Below are 16,757 nucleotides of genomic sequence, written 5' to 3' on the forward strand. Positions count from 1 at the left end.
CGAAAGATCCAGTTCCTGCATATTTAGCTCCACCTACCTGGGTGACACCCATCTTTGTTGGTCGTACAGCTCACAACCTAAGAAAGGCATTCTAGACTACAGCTCGGCGCACTCAAAGGTCATCAAGAGGGACATAGCTCTAACGTATCTGGGCTTGGCACTTAAGAAATCCTGTGTTCATACTATGTCAGCCAGGTTCAGTTTGCTAATAGAGAGGCTAAGAAGGGCCGGCTATTTGTCAGCCTTACTGGATGATCTGGCAAACGCTCTGGTGAAGAAGGCAAAAGGCTTCCAATCAAACAAGACAAGTGTCGAGTAAACAAGACCAATAGTAATACCTTACTAGCACAGGATGCTCCATATTTAAAAAAAAAAACTACGCAAGCCGCTATGGGGACAGAGTAGTTTTTTCAGCGCCACAAAGAATTAGCCAAATTTGCCCTAGAGTGAATGCGCAAGCTGAGGGTGCCACAAAACACAAGTGCACCAAGAAGCATGCAAACTAATTCCGTCTATGCGCTTCGGGAGTCGTATCTAAGATTCCTCTTTTTGTGTGGCAAGAGCTACATAGGCCAAACAAGCAGGTGCCTCACTATCCGACTCCGTGAGCAGGATTATTCGGCGAGAACAACGTCTTGGAGAAGAACAAAGACAAACTGACCTGCGAGGTATTAGAGGCCTTCTAGATCCTCTCTGAGGAGAGGACTGGTATTAGCGCAGAATCCGTAACACTGTCAAACAAGGAAAGGGAATTCCTTGAACGAACAATGAAGGGCCCACACAAGCCTGGATGAACGAGCCACTATCATACAAGGAGCTGGTGGTAGATGCTTGAGTCCGCGGATGATAGGATGATTTTTTTCTTTATCTTCCTTTCGTGTCAGTTAATGTAGTTGTGAGTAGCGCTCTTTTCTGCCCTGTCCTTCTTCTCTCTACCTTGTGCGTTAAATACCTCAATATGTTAGGTGCAAATCTGAAGGATTGCGTACTGCCGCCCCGAATACGCGTGGTGCATTCGAGGCCAGATACCGCATTGCGAATACCGGGTGAAGTAGCTAAAGAGTGATATCGCATTAAAACTTTCCACCACTGGCAGTGTTCTCACTGTTTATACTAAATAAATGCGTAGTGTCATGGCACGTGCGCCCTTTTCTAGGCGGAATAAATAAGATGTCTTCCCTTTTCGCTGTTTTCTTTTTTTAACATATTTGAGAAAAACACTTCACATCCTGAAGGACTGATAAAATTCCGTGTGTTTCGCGATGATTAAAAAAAATATTATGCTTGAAATTCATTCTTTGTAGTAGTCACCTAAAGGGGGTTGCGCTACAAACGCAAACAGCCGCTGACTGCTCCTACATTGTGTCAGCGAGAGGCGCTGTATAATAAAAAAGAGTAACCATATATGAATTGCAGTCATCTTCGTTTAATTTTAACAAACGTAGCAACCGTATGTTTAATATGGGGCCTCTTAAAACTTCTTATTGCGTGCTGCTATTTCTAACTCTAATCAATATGTTGTTGACCTATGCGAAACCACGTGGTAGTGTTCTTAAATATAGTCAACTTTCACCCTATTTGTACATTTGTTTCTTTTTTTTGCCTAATATGTATGATGGGAACCCTCATCATAATTAATACCTACTTTTGTGTGTTATAGATAAAAAAATGAACCAAATTCTATTATCCTAGGTTTTTGGTCCAAGGTTAATAGGATTGCATACGGCTTGTCCGCGAAGAAAATTAGTGTATTTTTTCAGAGCAAAAATAAACTACGCTTTGCCGAACTCGCAGTTTTCCCCCAAACATAACACTAGCGGTTCGAACCAGATGCGAACGTTTTACAGCTAACCTTTATCTTGTTCAAAAGTTAAAGCTTATACTTACTTTTCTGACACTTTCAATAAAAGAATTGGCCCGTTCCCGGTACGTGAACCATTAAGTTACATGCTTTCGTGATCCTCGTCGGCCAGAATTTTCACATTGAAAATATACGAAGCTCGCGTAAACTTTGGAGTAAGATAACAGATATTTCTAAAATGTATCATATGAACCGGACCTCTAGCGTTATGTTTGAGAGGGGTCTGTGTGCGTTCGACGATGCGTAGTTTTTTTATTCGATAAAAAAGCGAGGTTTGTTGCGGGGACTACTTGTACTTATATCTTATAGTGAGGATTATATCTAGTCCGATTTCTTCCGCCTATAGTTAGCTCGTCAGCTGAGCAGCAATAGGCAGGTACCGAACATCAAATTTCCTTTAAAAAGCCCAGAAGCAATGCAACAGAAAAATGTAAGGACAAACATTTTTTTTTTTAATATTTCAAAAGCCGATGTAAAATTAGAAAAAGCTACGTAATTGAGTGACCTCCATAGCAAACATACTCAAGTAGATAGTAAAATTACTTCCGTAAACCATGGAATGGGAATGGCGAATGCTGCACTTATGTCCCGTGTGAACGATCCGGGACCGCCAAGTTTGCACATGTGTTACTAAGCTGAAGCGCGCATATAAAAGAAAGAATATCTTTCAAGTCCCGCAAGAGAGTTTCTAAATGGCAACTCAATTTTAAGAATAATTTCTGATTTCAGATAATGTTAGAATGCCTTTCTACCACTCAATATGTCCAGTGTACTTGTAAGATCGATCTTAATGTAAAATAGGGTCATTAACCTTTTTTCACATGTTGTTTATATCTCTACTACTAAAATTGAGAATACTGATGTATTTCAAAGTAATATTTTCAAATACGCGAATAGCTTTAACATAGCCGTATAAATTATTACGTATCGGTACATTCGTGTCTTTAATGAGGTCGACTTTACGGGTCGTTGACGTACAATTCTCAAAAAAAAAATATGAGATGTATTTTGATAGATTTGAATTCAGCAAGAACTACTTTGTGCAGTGATGCTAATATTGTTGATTTTGGCGCTATATCATATTTATAATTAATTGGCCTTCAAATACATAGCTTCTTGTTTTATGCAACATGGTAATAAATAATGTTAACAGTATAATTTTTGTAATTTTGGTTTAAAAGAGCATCACTCATCAATGCTCTTCTTATGAATGCAAATAAAGTAATATTTCAAATAAATTTTGCAGAATTGTTTAATATCGACTTCTGAGAATAGCCTGATTAAGCTTACAAATGTCATGACAAGTCAGGATCTAGTACAGGTATATAAAAACTAAGTGCATATTTGAAAGTTTCACAAAGAAACAAATCACTAAGAAAGATTTCAGCTCGATCAATGACTAAACATTGAAAACTTTAAAGCCACTCAGCCCCCTTAATTAATATCCACGTTACTTTATTCTAAATAGGATGTGGCGATCGCGGTTTTTCGATTTGGTTTAATTCTTCCTACGTTTTGTTTTAATGTGAAACGAAAGTTTTATTTTTATAGTGAATATGTCTACGCCTCTAACTATAATGGGCGTTTATCGGTTCATATGCGAGTATCTTAACACCACCTGGAAGCTATTTACTTTTTTGTTTTGTGGGTTCTGACCAATTTCCTAATAACTTAGCCTCAAACTTAACGAAAACGATAAATGAAAAAAGCATATTTATTTATGAAATGGATACATAAAAATGGTAAGGAAAAAAGGACGTGAAGGTGCAAATGAATTCGATATAACGTATCCACTAAGAAACATTGCATTTAATTCGTCATCTAGGCGCACCACGATTACTTGACCTGATTGTTGAGAAAACGCTCAACCTTTTCTCGCAGGTTTTTTTTTTTTGTTTATAACTAGGGTTTTACATTTTCAGCAAATACCAATACGCACAGTAAGGTAGCATCTGAGGTTGTGCTATTAAAAAGGGGGAATATAAAAAAACGAATTTAAGATAGTTTTAAATTAAAAAGAAAGCTTTCCAAAGAAATGAAATATCTCCAGGTTCATCAGGCGCCGACCGCGAACACAACACAACTGATCTATTTGCGAGGCTGCATTTTTTAATAGGAATGGTCCCCCCCCCCCCCCCCCCCCCCGCCTTCCCTGATATCTCGTTTTTTTTGTTTTCTCGCTACTGGGAACTTTCCAGGATACGCATATTCTCTGGAGGTTGGGGACTCGCATGCTTGCGTCCTGTTTCCTTCATCATAAGCCCCGATGAACACCGATACTTAGTACGACGCTGCAAATTTACACTGAAAACACTTAATTCCTAGAAAAAATAAGCCCCGAACGCCCCCCCTCTCTCCCTCTCAACGTAAAAAAAAGTCAAGCTGGAAACACGGAACTTTTTATACAACTCTGATTTTAGCATAATTCTCAGAGTTTAACCTTGAAACTGCCTTGCTGATCGGGCGGAGTGATGCAGTAGCTAGCTTAGGCTAAATAATAAAATGTTCGGACCGACTACAGAAGGAGCACTAACTAAACCGTGCTAGTTTATTACTGCTTCACTGAAAAAAAAATCCGGGTGGACCTTGATGGCAAATGCGAGAGCCACACTTCCTAATCTTCTTCCAGTAAATGGGATGCCAGTCCAGCACTCTTCCACGCCACATACAAATTGACTTAATTAAAAATAATTATTTGTGTCCTGAAACAAGGCGAAGTTTGAAGAAGGGTGTTAAAAATTAGTTTGGAACCTTATTGTTCAACCTCTTCTGTCCACAGAGAGGACAAATGGGATAAAAATGCCCTAGGCCAAGTCCTTTCTCAGAAAGGGAACATTGCATACAAAACCCTATAGCAAAATGCATACAGATTTTTCCCCTGAAGACCAAAAGCTACACCCTCAAGTCATTGTTGAAAGTTAAGCTTCCTTACTGCTTAATAAAAGGAGATGCGGAAGACAGTATAATTTGATGAGGTGGTGTCAGGGAATAAATGTGGAGTCATTGCAGGATCCCCCTCTCCTAAAACCCGTCGCTAGCTGTAACAAACTGCTAAAACATACACGCCCTATTTTCTTAAAGCAGGATATAGCAAAAAAAAAAAGAAAAGGCTTACTTTTAGTGTTTTTGTCTTTTTAAAACAAAGCCATCATATACTATCATGCCCTTATTATAACAGGCGCGTATTCGATGAGCCCTATAGAAAACGTACCTGACAAAACCACGAACCTGGTCCAAGGAACAGCGGGACCACTGTCCATTCCGCGGGCCGTGTGCAACAGGTGCCATTATGAAGCCGTCACTTGCGGAGCATACTTGACGCTCGTTTCCAGGAGTGCTATATTTTGGTTTGTCCCCATCATGGACCATGCCAAGGCTGTTGAGATAATTCGGTTCAAGATATTTGTTAGTAACGTGCTCGTGAATGATGGCTTGATGAAATCCCACGTCCATCCACATTTGGCGTAGTAGGTGTTAGTTACATAAAAATATATTGTTTAATTTGAATGGCGCTCATTTTTTACCGTAAAAATTAAATATCTAGTAGTTGTTTTGCACTACTGCGTAGATTTACAAGGTCTGTGTGAGTTCACATCACGAAGATCGCTTTCAAACTTGAAGCTGTCAGCTCGTTTGTTATTGTTTGGCAGTTCCTCGAAGTACAGAGGGCTGTTCGCAAGGATTTGTCTTGTCGTGTACCATGCTCAAAGGATTCACGATTTTTGGGCAGGGTACGGGAGAACGGTACAGCTGTATAGTACAATATTAGACAAATTACCAGTTATATTGAGCCTGTCTCAAAGGTCTGTTCTTGAGCAACTTCTGTAGACATTTAGTTTTATATTATTTTTATTTATTGAACCGCAAATGCCTCAAATAAGAAGTATTACATGAGGGTAGTACAATATTTAAACATCAAAACAAAATTTCTTCGATGAATGCTTTAAAATGGGTGGGGTTGGAGTGGAGCGCGGTATCGGTGGGCAGAGCATTTCAATCCTAGGCTTTATTGCAGAAAAAAATGAGAAAAAGATGCGCAGTGCAGCGGGCATGGGAGGGGGGGGGGGGGTGGAGGGGGAGGGGAGTAGACAGCGACCTGATGACTGATGCTACATGAAACGCAGTGAGCTGGTGCAATAACAGAGCTGTCAAGTGATGAGTGATTATACTTGTGAAAGGACAGAGTCTGGAAATTTTACGCCGTGATTCGAGGTTAAGAAGATTAGCTTGAGATATAAGTGCGGTGACACTGGTATGATAGGAGTTTTTTGACTAGATGAATCTTGCTGCTCGATCTTGCACAGATTTGACTGTCCCAGCTTGCCCTACTACAACGGGCAGGTGCTTGAATGAGAGGCTACGGGAGCACAAACACGCGTGTGAGCAGTTGCAAGCTTTAGGGAATCTCGCAGCACATTCTACTGCATGCCCCTGCGATACTTTATTTGGAGCAACGATTATCTTAGAAAGATTGAGTGAAAGGACGAAGCGAAAAATAATGGAGAACTTTTTGCGTAAGGTCCGGAAGGCGCGGGACGTGCCCGCTGCCAGGCCGGAAACCCAAGAGACGTGGAAATTGCAAAAAAAGGTAGACGCTTAAATATTATTGCAGGGCCCCGTTAGGGACATAGGGCGTGCTGAGTCCCGGCATATTTATTATAGTTCCGGTTTTAAGGAGCTGACGGCATTGGCCAGTTGAAACGCAAAATAACCACTCATGAAGCAAGAAGCGTTATGATAATAAGCCCCGGCCCTGCATCCCTGCGTTTCTTAAGATCTAAAGTTTTCTATTTTTTTTAAGTAGAATATAAAACTGTATTGCTAACGTAGGAAATATATACAATAATGCATTAAAAAAAGCTCTGGACAACTATACAGAAAAAAAATGCAAATGAAGAGCCGAAATTAGCCCCATGTATGTTTTTATGTCACCAACGATAGAATTTGTAGGCCAGTATAGGAGGCATTAACGCAAAAAAAAAGTCTACAATATAGACCTTTGCAAAAAGAGCTCTCTGGCCGGCGCCATTTTGCGATTCGAGCGACCCCTATCAGGCGGACATATCTGTCACCCGCCTGAGGTGTGAAACCCGGTCAGCGCGACTCTCCACCTGCATCGTGCATTCGAGTTCGTCAGCTTTTCTTGGAAGTTTTTACTTTATTTCTCTATTCAGGATGCTTACCCTTTTTGTATATCTTCCATTCTGAGAACCAGTGAATACCAGGGCCCGTAGCCTGCTTTGCCTCCGCAGGAAACGAACCAAGAAAGCGAACGTCAGGTAGCCAGCGACGCGGGTCATTCCACATTCTTCGAGGATTATTTCCGTTGAGATAATCTCCGAAAAGCCTTCCCGGCTATGTTCTGAGTCTTCGCGAAAAATAGCTGATAGGGTCGGGTCCGGGGTGTGGGGACGGATTACAGACGGTCGTCCATTTGCTTTGGTGCTGTGCAAAAGAAGCAGCTTTCTTTAAGACGCGGCCTATTACAAGCCGGACTCCGTTCGTTCGCCGTGAAGTGACTATAGTGGGCACTGTATGTTGAATATGCTTTGTCATTTGAGACCTTTCTCAAATCCCGTTCGAATAACGCGGCACCGTGGGGTACGTACTATATAAGTTGTTCGATTTATGAGACTCGTTGAATTTCATCTTGTGAGCGGGGAATGCCCATACCATTATTCTAATATTTGTGGTCAAATATTTTCGACAGTTAAGATCTCTGTAGATATATACGGCTGAGTGTGCGGTGCCGCAAAAAGATCAACGTAAAGAAAACAAAAAAAAAGAAAACATTCCAGTTGCATTTGTTCTGACACGAACGGACTCACCAAATCAGCTTTCATTTGTTTGTTTTTGTTCACAAAAATAGTACAATGCGTTCTTAAAAACCTCGAAAAATTCTATTCGTCATAGAACACGAAAGAAAAGATAAAACGCGGCGATTTTGCCTCCACCAGCGTCTGGGAGTGGGCAGTGGCAGGCTGCCGCTGTCCACTGACGAGAAAACCCACAGCCCCGCGCAGTCGGGCAACACTGACGTACACTCTCAAACCCAGGGACGCTCGCTGTAAATCGCTTCGTTCGAGACTGCCGCTGAAAGGTCTATGAAGCGGAAATAAATTAACCTTGTAAACCATTTTGCGAGAGGTCGACGAGACGTAGGGTATTACAAAGCTCGTACTTACGAGTGCCCGAGTTCGTGCACCAAAATGGGGACCATACTGTGCGTATGAGGCGTGTCTTCGGATTGGGCAACACGCATATGGATAGTGCAGAGTCCCCCGAGGTAGGCAAGACCTGCAGAAAACGTCGACATTTGAAGTTTTCAGTACGACTGTTCGATGCATGGTTAGCAAAGCCGAAGAGGCTTTTTCCACAAAGCCCTCCACTCGTTCCATGTCAGGAAAGCGAACCCTGGAGATGAGGCGAGTGGAGAGGAGGAAACCGCCAATCATCACGAGCAAAGACCTTCGTGGGAGGGGCTTGTTCTACTACTCGAGGTGAGGCCAGGCAGACATATTGAAAGGACCAAAAATACTTCAATTTAAGAGAAAAACCGCAAACAAAGAAGGCGTGTCACTTCAAAACAAAATGTGTGTTTTCAGTTCATGGCCATAGCCGTTCATAAAAAAATTACCCAGTATCCTTTAGTACGGTGATTCTTTATTCGGAAAACACGGGCCTCGTTCGATGTGCGAAAGGGCACAACGCTCACAAAACGCAAACTGTTTTCTTGTTCAATGTCTTTCTTTTTGTGTTTTCCCGGAGGGGGGGGGGGGGGGGGGGGAGGGGTGGAGTGAGGGTAGGTTTATTAGGGGGCCGAGAGCCGCAAGTGTGCCCCAAAGGAACTGGCACAAGGCTCGCCAGCCGCGCTGTGGCCACCCCCTTTGTTTTTCTAAACCTGTAGCATGCAATAAGAACGTTTTATTTTTAAATCCACAAATGGGAAAGGCATGGAGCAAGAACCTGCACATGTGTGTCTGTGTGTGCGTTGTTTTTCTACGTTTACAAGGATAATAGCATCGAACGATTTACTACGAGATACATCTCAATTCGTGAAAATTCAATAGGATTCGCGCGCAGCCTTGGGGTTTTCCCCTTTGACCTGCGAGGGCTGACTGGCCCCATCTATTGTCCTGAAAACCCCATTGAGACAACGGAGACAGCTGTTTCTGTTCTCTTGTCGAATCCGGTATCTGAGGGCGTCGATCGAAGCCCTATCCCTCTGAGCCGTCCGCAAGGGAACCTCGTGGGCAGTGAAAGGCACAGGCGTCCTCTCGGAAAGCGGGGTTTTTACACCTCGAGGGGTTTCATACAAATAGACAGAGTTGAATATATTTTCCTAGTGAAGTACTTAATAAAGTGTATAAAAGAAGGCACCTTGCGACAACATATGGTGGCGCATATATTAAATTGCGTAATAGTTAAAATTAATACTAGTGAGTTTTAGTAGATACGTATGCGAGCGAACCCTTTTACTGTGCGTTTGCGTCAGCGTTGCGCGTTTCACACTGCGCGTGCGCGGAGCCCAGTCTGCGGTCTTCGACTGGACAATGGCGACGACGCGCATCATAATGCAAGGAGTACGCTACCGTAACGCAAACTCAGAGCGCTTGCGTTGGCTGCTATACGCAGTACTAAAACTCTCTATTCGCGGCTGATGTATGTTTATAGCCAAAATTTCCTTCATTGGGTTGCACCATTATGCAAGATGAAAATTGATGGATTTATAAATGCTTTGACCACTCAGAAGGGCGAATTTAACTCTTCACGTTTAAAAGCATAAAACGAAGTAATCAAACCAAAAATATTTTTTTTTCTTTGTTTTTAAGCAGACCCGTGTACGACGAAAGAGGGCCATTAGGCATGCCACCTTCTTGAAAATATTAGGTGCATTAGTGAGCTTTTAAGTATTTTACCCAAACGCTTTGCGTGCAAAAAAAATAAAAAGAGTCTGGTTGCCATGCTTCAATCAAAAACCAGATTGGTACCCCGGGGCGTCAATGCTATTTTTTTTTTTGTACACGAAGCTGTAAAGGCCACCCTTCCGAAACTTCGTTTTGTCTCTTCGCGAAGTATAAGGCAGGCACTAGATCATCTCAAAGATAGAAAATAATTTAAGCTATAATTGAACTGATGAATTACAAACCCAGAAAAATAAAAAAGATACAAATAGCTCCAACCAAATTTTCCTCGGGGTACTTGGCGCGTGGAAAGACGCCTCAACGACGGGTCCTATCTTGAAGCATCTACATAAACATTTAAAAATAATTGGCGCACGCCTACTTTCCATGAAATAACTAACAGACGTGAATACTATGATTCACGGCAATATGACAAAATGAGGATTAATCGCAAGTGCTCCAAAGTCGACCATATGGTTTTGTGATTCACAGATCACCAGTCCAGACAAATGCGTAAATGTAGTATTTCGACCTCTGTGCTCCAAAGGTTCACTTTTATTGGACGGGAATTGTACGTAAAAGAAAAACATCGCCATGGTTCCCGCTGTGGCTGCCCGTGTACTCAAGCTCCTGACGCGGCCGGTCCTGCGACGCAGACCGCGCAAGCGGACGGCGGCCGCAGGGGTGAAACCCGGCACCACGTATTCTGGAGGGGGAGAACTCGGTGCTTGACCGTCGGGGGACCGTCGGCTGGAAAGCCAGACGTCTTAATAGATTCTCCGTCACCTACGTGAAGAGAACTCGCCGAGAGGGAGTCTTCGTCTGCACTCGTAAAGCAAACACGTTTTTCGGTCCAACTTGTTAACTTTGTTATTAAACTTACGTAGTCCTTGTTAAGCAGTTATCTCGCTCTACTCTCCTATTACCCATATTGAAGTTTCTTCGCGACTACGCTACCAACAACTTGGGCCTATCATTCAATTTTGTAATCAAACTACTGTTTTTTTTATCAATAACTAGAATCCTTTTCTGTCGTCATTAGACGCTAATAATACACGCAACAGGAGGTAAAAAAAAGTATGGTTCGTGTCTCTTCCAAGATTGCACGGTATTATCGTTGGAAGCAGAGATTTTGGGCGCACGGACATTGACGAGTGCTCCGCTCCTATTTATGGCAGTTATATTTCCAGCTTCATTCGTAGTACATGTGATTTTGGACCATGCTAGCAGGTAGTCGGTCCAAAATAAATTGAACTTGTTTCAGGAACGCCGCTATTATTTACATCAATTCGATGACGGGGTGCCCTTTTGAACGTGGCTAGAACTGCACTTTGAAGGCGGCAAATTACAACTTTCCTAAAAATGATTTTAAGTCTGCCAGAAATATGAATTGCGACACTAAGCCCCATGACGAGTTATAAGGTAAGACGTGAGCAGGAATAACTACGTCCCTCTAGTTATTAATGCATTATAAACGGCAAAGGCCTACAGTACCCACGACCTCGTTGGAAAGTTTTCCACTTTCAATATCTGCGAGGTCCAGCCTAAAAAAAAGAAAAAAAAAAGAAGAAATTAGACAGTGCTTCAAGTTTAACTAAACTGTAAAGTTTTCAATCATACGTGTAACTTCCTTCATTTACTGCATGAGCGAAGGCATATTGTCACGGGTGGTGACTAAAAAACAATAAATAAACAGGCAGAAATAAACGTTTAATGTGGAGAACTTGTGCCAAAAATAAAAGAGTACAAAAGATAATAATAGAGCGTCGCGGGCGTCGAAGTCGGCGTGGCAGCAGAGTCGAACGCTGGGGCGAGACTGACTCCGGCTGGCCGCGGAGCCGCTTTTGTACACACATTGGCTTCTGGAGCATTCGACGTAGAAGGTTCGCCGCGTAGAACATTCTGACCTCAAATCAGCTAGACGGTTTTCGATTTCACCAGAACATCACATTACAGTGTTAACAAAAATGCATAGTCGCGTCCAGGAATCGAACCCTGGCCCTTCGCGTGGGAGGCAAGCGCGATAACCATTAGGCTACGGCCGCGCTGCCTACTTGGCGCGCGGCATTACTCCCCCCTTAAAAAGTGCATCGCCCCGATGCATCCCAAAACAAAACAAAGCACATAAGAAGAACGGCAAACTAAAGAGTCACTTGAAACACATAGGATTCACAGTCCTATCGAGCATAGTACGGCTTCAGGCGCACGACGTGGACGACTTCAGGTCGTGGTGGGCGGCGTGATGATGTTCTTGTTCCGTCGGGCATCACCTCGTAGTTGAGCTCGCCGAGGCGACGAAGTACCTTCTATGGTCCAAAGTACCGTTTCAGCAGTTTCTCACTGAGGCCGCGGCGACGGATGGGCGTCCACACCCACACCCTGTCTCCGGGCTGGAAGAGAACGTCCCTGCGACGAAGGTTGTAGCGGCCCGCGTCGACGCGTTGCTGGTCTTGAATCATGAGTCGGGCGAGCTGGCGGACTTCTTCGGCGCGTTGAGGAACCGCCTGGGCGTCGTCGCTCTCGTTGTCAGATGGCTCATGGGGCAGCATTGCGTCCAGCATAGTCGTTACCTTCCGACCATGTACCAGCTGGAAAGGTGTGAATCCAGTGGTCTCCTGAACCGCCGTATTGTAGGCAAACGTGACGTAGGGCAACACCTCGTCCCACGTCTTGTGCTCTACGTCGACGTACATAGAGATCATATCGGCGTTTGTCTTGTTGAGTCGCTCGGTCAGCCCGTTGGTCTGCGGGTGGTATGCAGTGGTTCGACGATGGCCGGTGCCACTGAGACGAAGGATCTCTTGCGTCAGCTTGGCCATGAACGAAGATCCGCGATCTGTAATCAGAACTTCGGGAGCGCCGTGCCGGAGGACGATGGACTCCATGAAAAACTTGGCGACTTCCACAGCAGTCCCTGAAGGAAGAGCTTTCGTTTCGGCGTACCGCGTGAGATAATCTGTGGCGACAATGATCCAGCGGTTCCCCGACATCGAAGGCGGAAAAGGACCAAGTAGATCCATTCCGATCTGCTGGAAGGGCGTAGTTGGAGGAGAAATGGGCTGCAGAAGTCCGGCCGGCCTCGTCGGCGGTTTCTTGCGTCGCTGGCACTCGCGGCATGATCGTGTGTATAGGTGGACGGTCTTGGCGAGCTTCGGCCAGTAATACTTTTCGCGAATACGGGCCAGTGTCCGGCTGTAACCAAGGTGTCCGGATGTCGGGTCGTCGTGGCAAGCTTGGAAGATCTCCTCTCGAATGTCACTCGGGATTACCAGCAACTACGGTGTGTTGTTGTCGCCGAAGTTCTCTTTTGTAGAGTACACCTTGTCGGATGGCGAACGTCGGCAGTACTAGTGAGAAGACACGTGGCACGGTACTCCTGCCCCCTTCCAGGTGCTCGATTAATGCGCGCAGCTCAGGATCGTCCCGTTGACGTCGTGCCATATCGTCGGTGTTCACTGCTCCTAGGAAGCGCTCGTCGTCATTGTCGTCGCTGCAGCCGGAAGGGGTTTCGACGGGGGCTCTGGACAGGCAGTCAGCGTCGCTGTGCTTCCGGCCTGACTTATAGACCACTGTCATGTTGAACTCTTGTAGTCGAAGTCTCCATCGAGCGAGGCGTCCTGACGGGTCCTTCAGGTTCGCAAGCCAGCAGATCGAGTGGTGGTCCGTGACCACACGGAACGGGCTCCCGTACAAGTACGGACGAAACTTCGTTATTGCCCAGACGACCGCAAGGCATTCGTTTTCAGTCGTGGAGTAATTTTTCTCCGCCTTGGACAACGTCCGACTTGCGTAGGCGATGACTCGCTCGATGCCTTCTTGCACTTGGACTAGTACTGCGCCCAGTCCCACGTTACTTGCGTCCGTGTGAATTTCTGTTTCCGCATCCTGGTCGAAATGTCCAAGCACAGGAGGAGTCTGGAGTCGTCGTTTCAGTTCGTCGAATGCCTGCTGTTGCTCCTCGGCCCATTTGAACTTCTCGGCGTCTTTCGTGAGATTCGTAAGTGGTGCGGAAATCCTTGCGAAATCCCGAACGAAGCGTCGATAATACGCACAAAGTCCATGGAATCTTCGCACGGCCTTCTTATCTGTCGGCGCTGGAAATGCCGCGACGGCGCGAGTCTTCTCGGGGTCTGGGCGGACGCCGTCGTTACTAACAACGTGGCCGAGGAACTTCAGTTCGTCATAGGCGAACCGGCACTTTGACGGCTTGAGTGCGAGTCCGGCGGTCTGAATGGCTTGAAGAACAGCTCGGAGTCGTCTCAAGTGCTCGTCGAAGTCAGCTGAAAATACTACGACGTCGTCAAGGTAGACGAGACAACTCTGCCACTTCAGCCCTGCCAGTACGGTGTCCATGACACGCTGGAAAGTCGCTGGCGCCGTGCATAGTCCGAAGTGCATCACCTTGAACTCATACAGTCCATTCGGCGTAACGAAGGCTGTCTTCTCTCGGTCCCGTTCGTCGACCTCGATTTGCCATTAGCCGCTCTTCAGGTCCATCGATGAAAAGTATCGAGAGTAGCGCAGCCGGTCTAGAGTGTCGTCGATGCGGGGGAGCGGGTAGACGTCCTTCTTTGTAACCGTGTTGAGCTGCCGGTAGTCTACGCAGAACCGAAGAGTTCCGTCCTTTTTCTTAACCAGCACGACTGGAGAGGCCCATGGACTGCTTGAAGGTTGAATTATGTCGTCATTCAGCATCTCTTGAACTTGCTGATGGATCACCTCCCTTTCCTTAGCGGAGACTCTGTACGGCGATCGATGCACAGGGCGCGCGTCGTCCTCGATAACGATGCGATGCTTGGCAACCGCGGTCTGGCGCACCTTCGACGACGTCGCAAAGCAGTCGCGGTATTCGGCGAGGAGGTTAACCAGCTGACGCCGTTTAGGGTCCGGAAGCTTAGGGTCAATGTCGAGCTGCGCTGGCGACGTACTGTCTTGCTGGGGCGGCGAGGATTCGTCAGTAATCGCGTTGATTTCGGCGGGGTTCCGGAGTTTCTCGACGTGGCCCACGGCTGCACCTTTCGTGAGGTGTTGCGTTTCGTTTCGGAAGTTCGTCACGAGGGCCACAGTCCGCCCATCCTGAACTTCAGCTACTCCCCTTGCGACGCCTATGCCTCTTCCCAGGAGCAATTGGAGGCTTCCCTCGAGGAGAACTTCGCCACAGGAAGCTTCATCGATCCCGACAAGTACGAAAACACTCGACCGCGGTGGTAGGTTTACGTGGTTTGCGAGGACTCGGACCGTGGGTGACGTCGCTTGGGGTTCCTCCGCTGGTGGAGCAGGTTTTCGTAGCGTCAGCCGGTTTGTTCCGAGGTCGATGACGGCGCCATACTCGCAGAGAAAGTCCATTCCGAGGATAACGTCCCTCGAACAGTCTTGCAGAACGACGAACTTCACAGGGCACGTTTCACCGTGGATCTCGACGCGAGCAGTGCATCTCCCGACTGGTGTGATGAGATGTCCTCCGGCGGTTCGTATTTGGGGTCCTTCCCACGGCGTCATGACTTTTCGAAGGCGGCGGGAGAGCCTCCCACTCAAGACTGAGTAGTCTGCTCCGGTGTCCACGAGTGCAGATGCGTCGTGGCCGTCGATGACGACGTTTAGGTTATTGGACACCACTGCAGCGGCGTCGTTTTGGTCTCTGGTAGCGTTCGAGTGGGGGCCCCCCGACCTCAGTGGAGGATCTTGGCGTCGGTCGTCTTCGGCAACTCCACCTCCAGGGGTTGCCGCGCCTAGTTTCCCCGGTGAGGAGCGAGGGGGGACAGGCTTTCACGTCGTGATCGGTGCATCGGCGAAGCTGGACGTCGCGGTGACGGCGACCGGAACTCTCGGCGGGACGCAGGCACGGGGGACTGAGGTCGTCGCAGGTACTCGTCGATCTCGATAGGGCGTTCACCATGACGGGGGCGCGGGTCGTTCGGGTGGAACCCCCGTTGCCCGAGTCGTCGGTATGGGCATCGGCGGTAGGTGTGGTCCGCTTCCCCGCAATGGAAGCACAGAGGGCGTCGGTCGGGCGTTCGCCACACGTCGGTCTTGCGGGGTGCGCGAGGCTCCGGGCAGGCGTACTGGACCCGGTCGTCGTGGCGTCGGTCGTGCTGCGGCGCAGGAGACTGACATCGGGGCGGCGTGACATAGGTGCGACGAGGAGGCGGTGGCCGTCGGGCCACTGCGACGTAACTCAACGTCGGTGGTTCCGAAGCGGTGCTGACGAGAACCTCAGGCTGCAGCGCTTGCTGGACTTCTTCCCTGACAATCTCGGCGATTGAGGGCGAAGCTGGGCTTGCGGCGGCAGGTAGAAGTTTCTTGATCTCTTCCCGGACGACGTCTCGGATGATCTCGCGGATGTCTGTGGTGTTGCAGCCGGAAGGCGAAAAGGAACCGACGCCGGGAACTCGGTGATAGTGGGTGGCTCGTGCTTGAAGGGCACGTTCGATGTTGGTGGCCTCCGTCATGAAGCCTTCGACGGTGGTAGGCGGGCTCCGCACAAGACCACCGAAAATGTTTTCTTTGACGCCACGCATCAAGACTCTGAGCTTCTTTGCTTCGGATGCTTCGGGATCGGCGCGGTTGCTCAGTCGCAGGACATCTTCCACGAAGCTAACTACGCTCTCGTTAGGGCCTTGAATCCTCGCTTGAAGAAGCTCTTCCGCGCGTTCTCTTCGTTGTTGGTTCCTGAACGTTCTTCGCAACTCAGCCTTGAGTTGCTCCCAGGAAGTGATCGAAGCTTCGTGGTTCTTGAACCAGTTCCGGGCGGTGGCTTCCAAGGCGAAGTAAGCGTTTTGCAGACACTGTTCCGGTGTCCACCCGTTATGACGGGCACTCGTTCGTACTGTTGGACCCAGTCGTCGATGTCTTCGTGGCTTTCGCCGTGGAAGGGAGCCGGTGTCCTAGGAGCGACGGGTAGGTAGACGACGGCAGCAGCGGCGGGGGCCTGCGACTGGTTGTCCATCGTCGTCTTCTTAGGCTTGGGTTTGTCCAGGAGCAAACCGTACTCC

General features: G+C 47.1%; 1 protein-coding gene across 1 annotated transcript in view; it reads right to left on the reverse strand.

The window, feature by feature from the left end:
* LOC115330098 (A disintegrin and metalloproteinase with thrombospondin motifs 12-like) overlaps positions 1–16,757 on the reverse strand; it is a 65,144-nt gene that overhangs the window by 13,829 nt on the left and 34,558 nt on the right. Inside the window, exons 8-10 of the mRNA XM_029991801.3 lie at positions 11,260–11,309; positions 8,047–8,158; positions 5,073–5,237 (exon numbers count right to left, since the gene is read on the reverse strand). Of these exons, the coding sequence (XP_029847661.3) occupies positions 5,073–5,237; positions 8,047–8,158; positions 11,260–11,309 (327 nt within the window). The remainder of the gene's footprint in view (positions 1–5,072; positions 5,238–8,046; positions 8,159–11,259; positions 11,310–16,757) is intronic.

The sequence above is a fragment of the Ixodes scapularis genome, unplaced genomic scaffold (assembly GCF_016920785.2).
Source record: "Ixodes scapularis isolate PalLabHiFi unplaced genomic scaffold, ASM1692078v2 PGA_scaffold4__175_contigs__length_147842914, whole genome shotgun sequence".
NCBI classification, from domain to species: Eukaryota; Metazoa; Arthropoda; class Arachnida; order Ixodida; family Ixodidae; genus Ixodes; species Ixodes scapularis.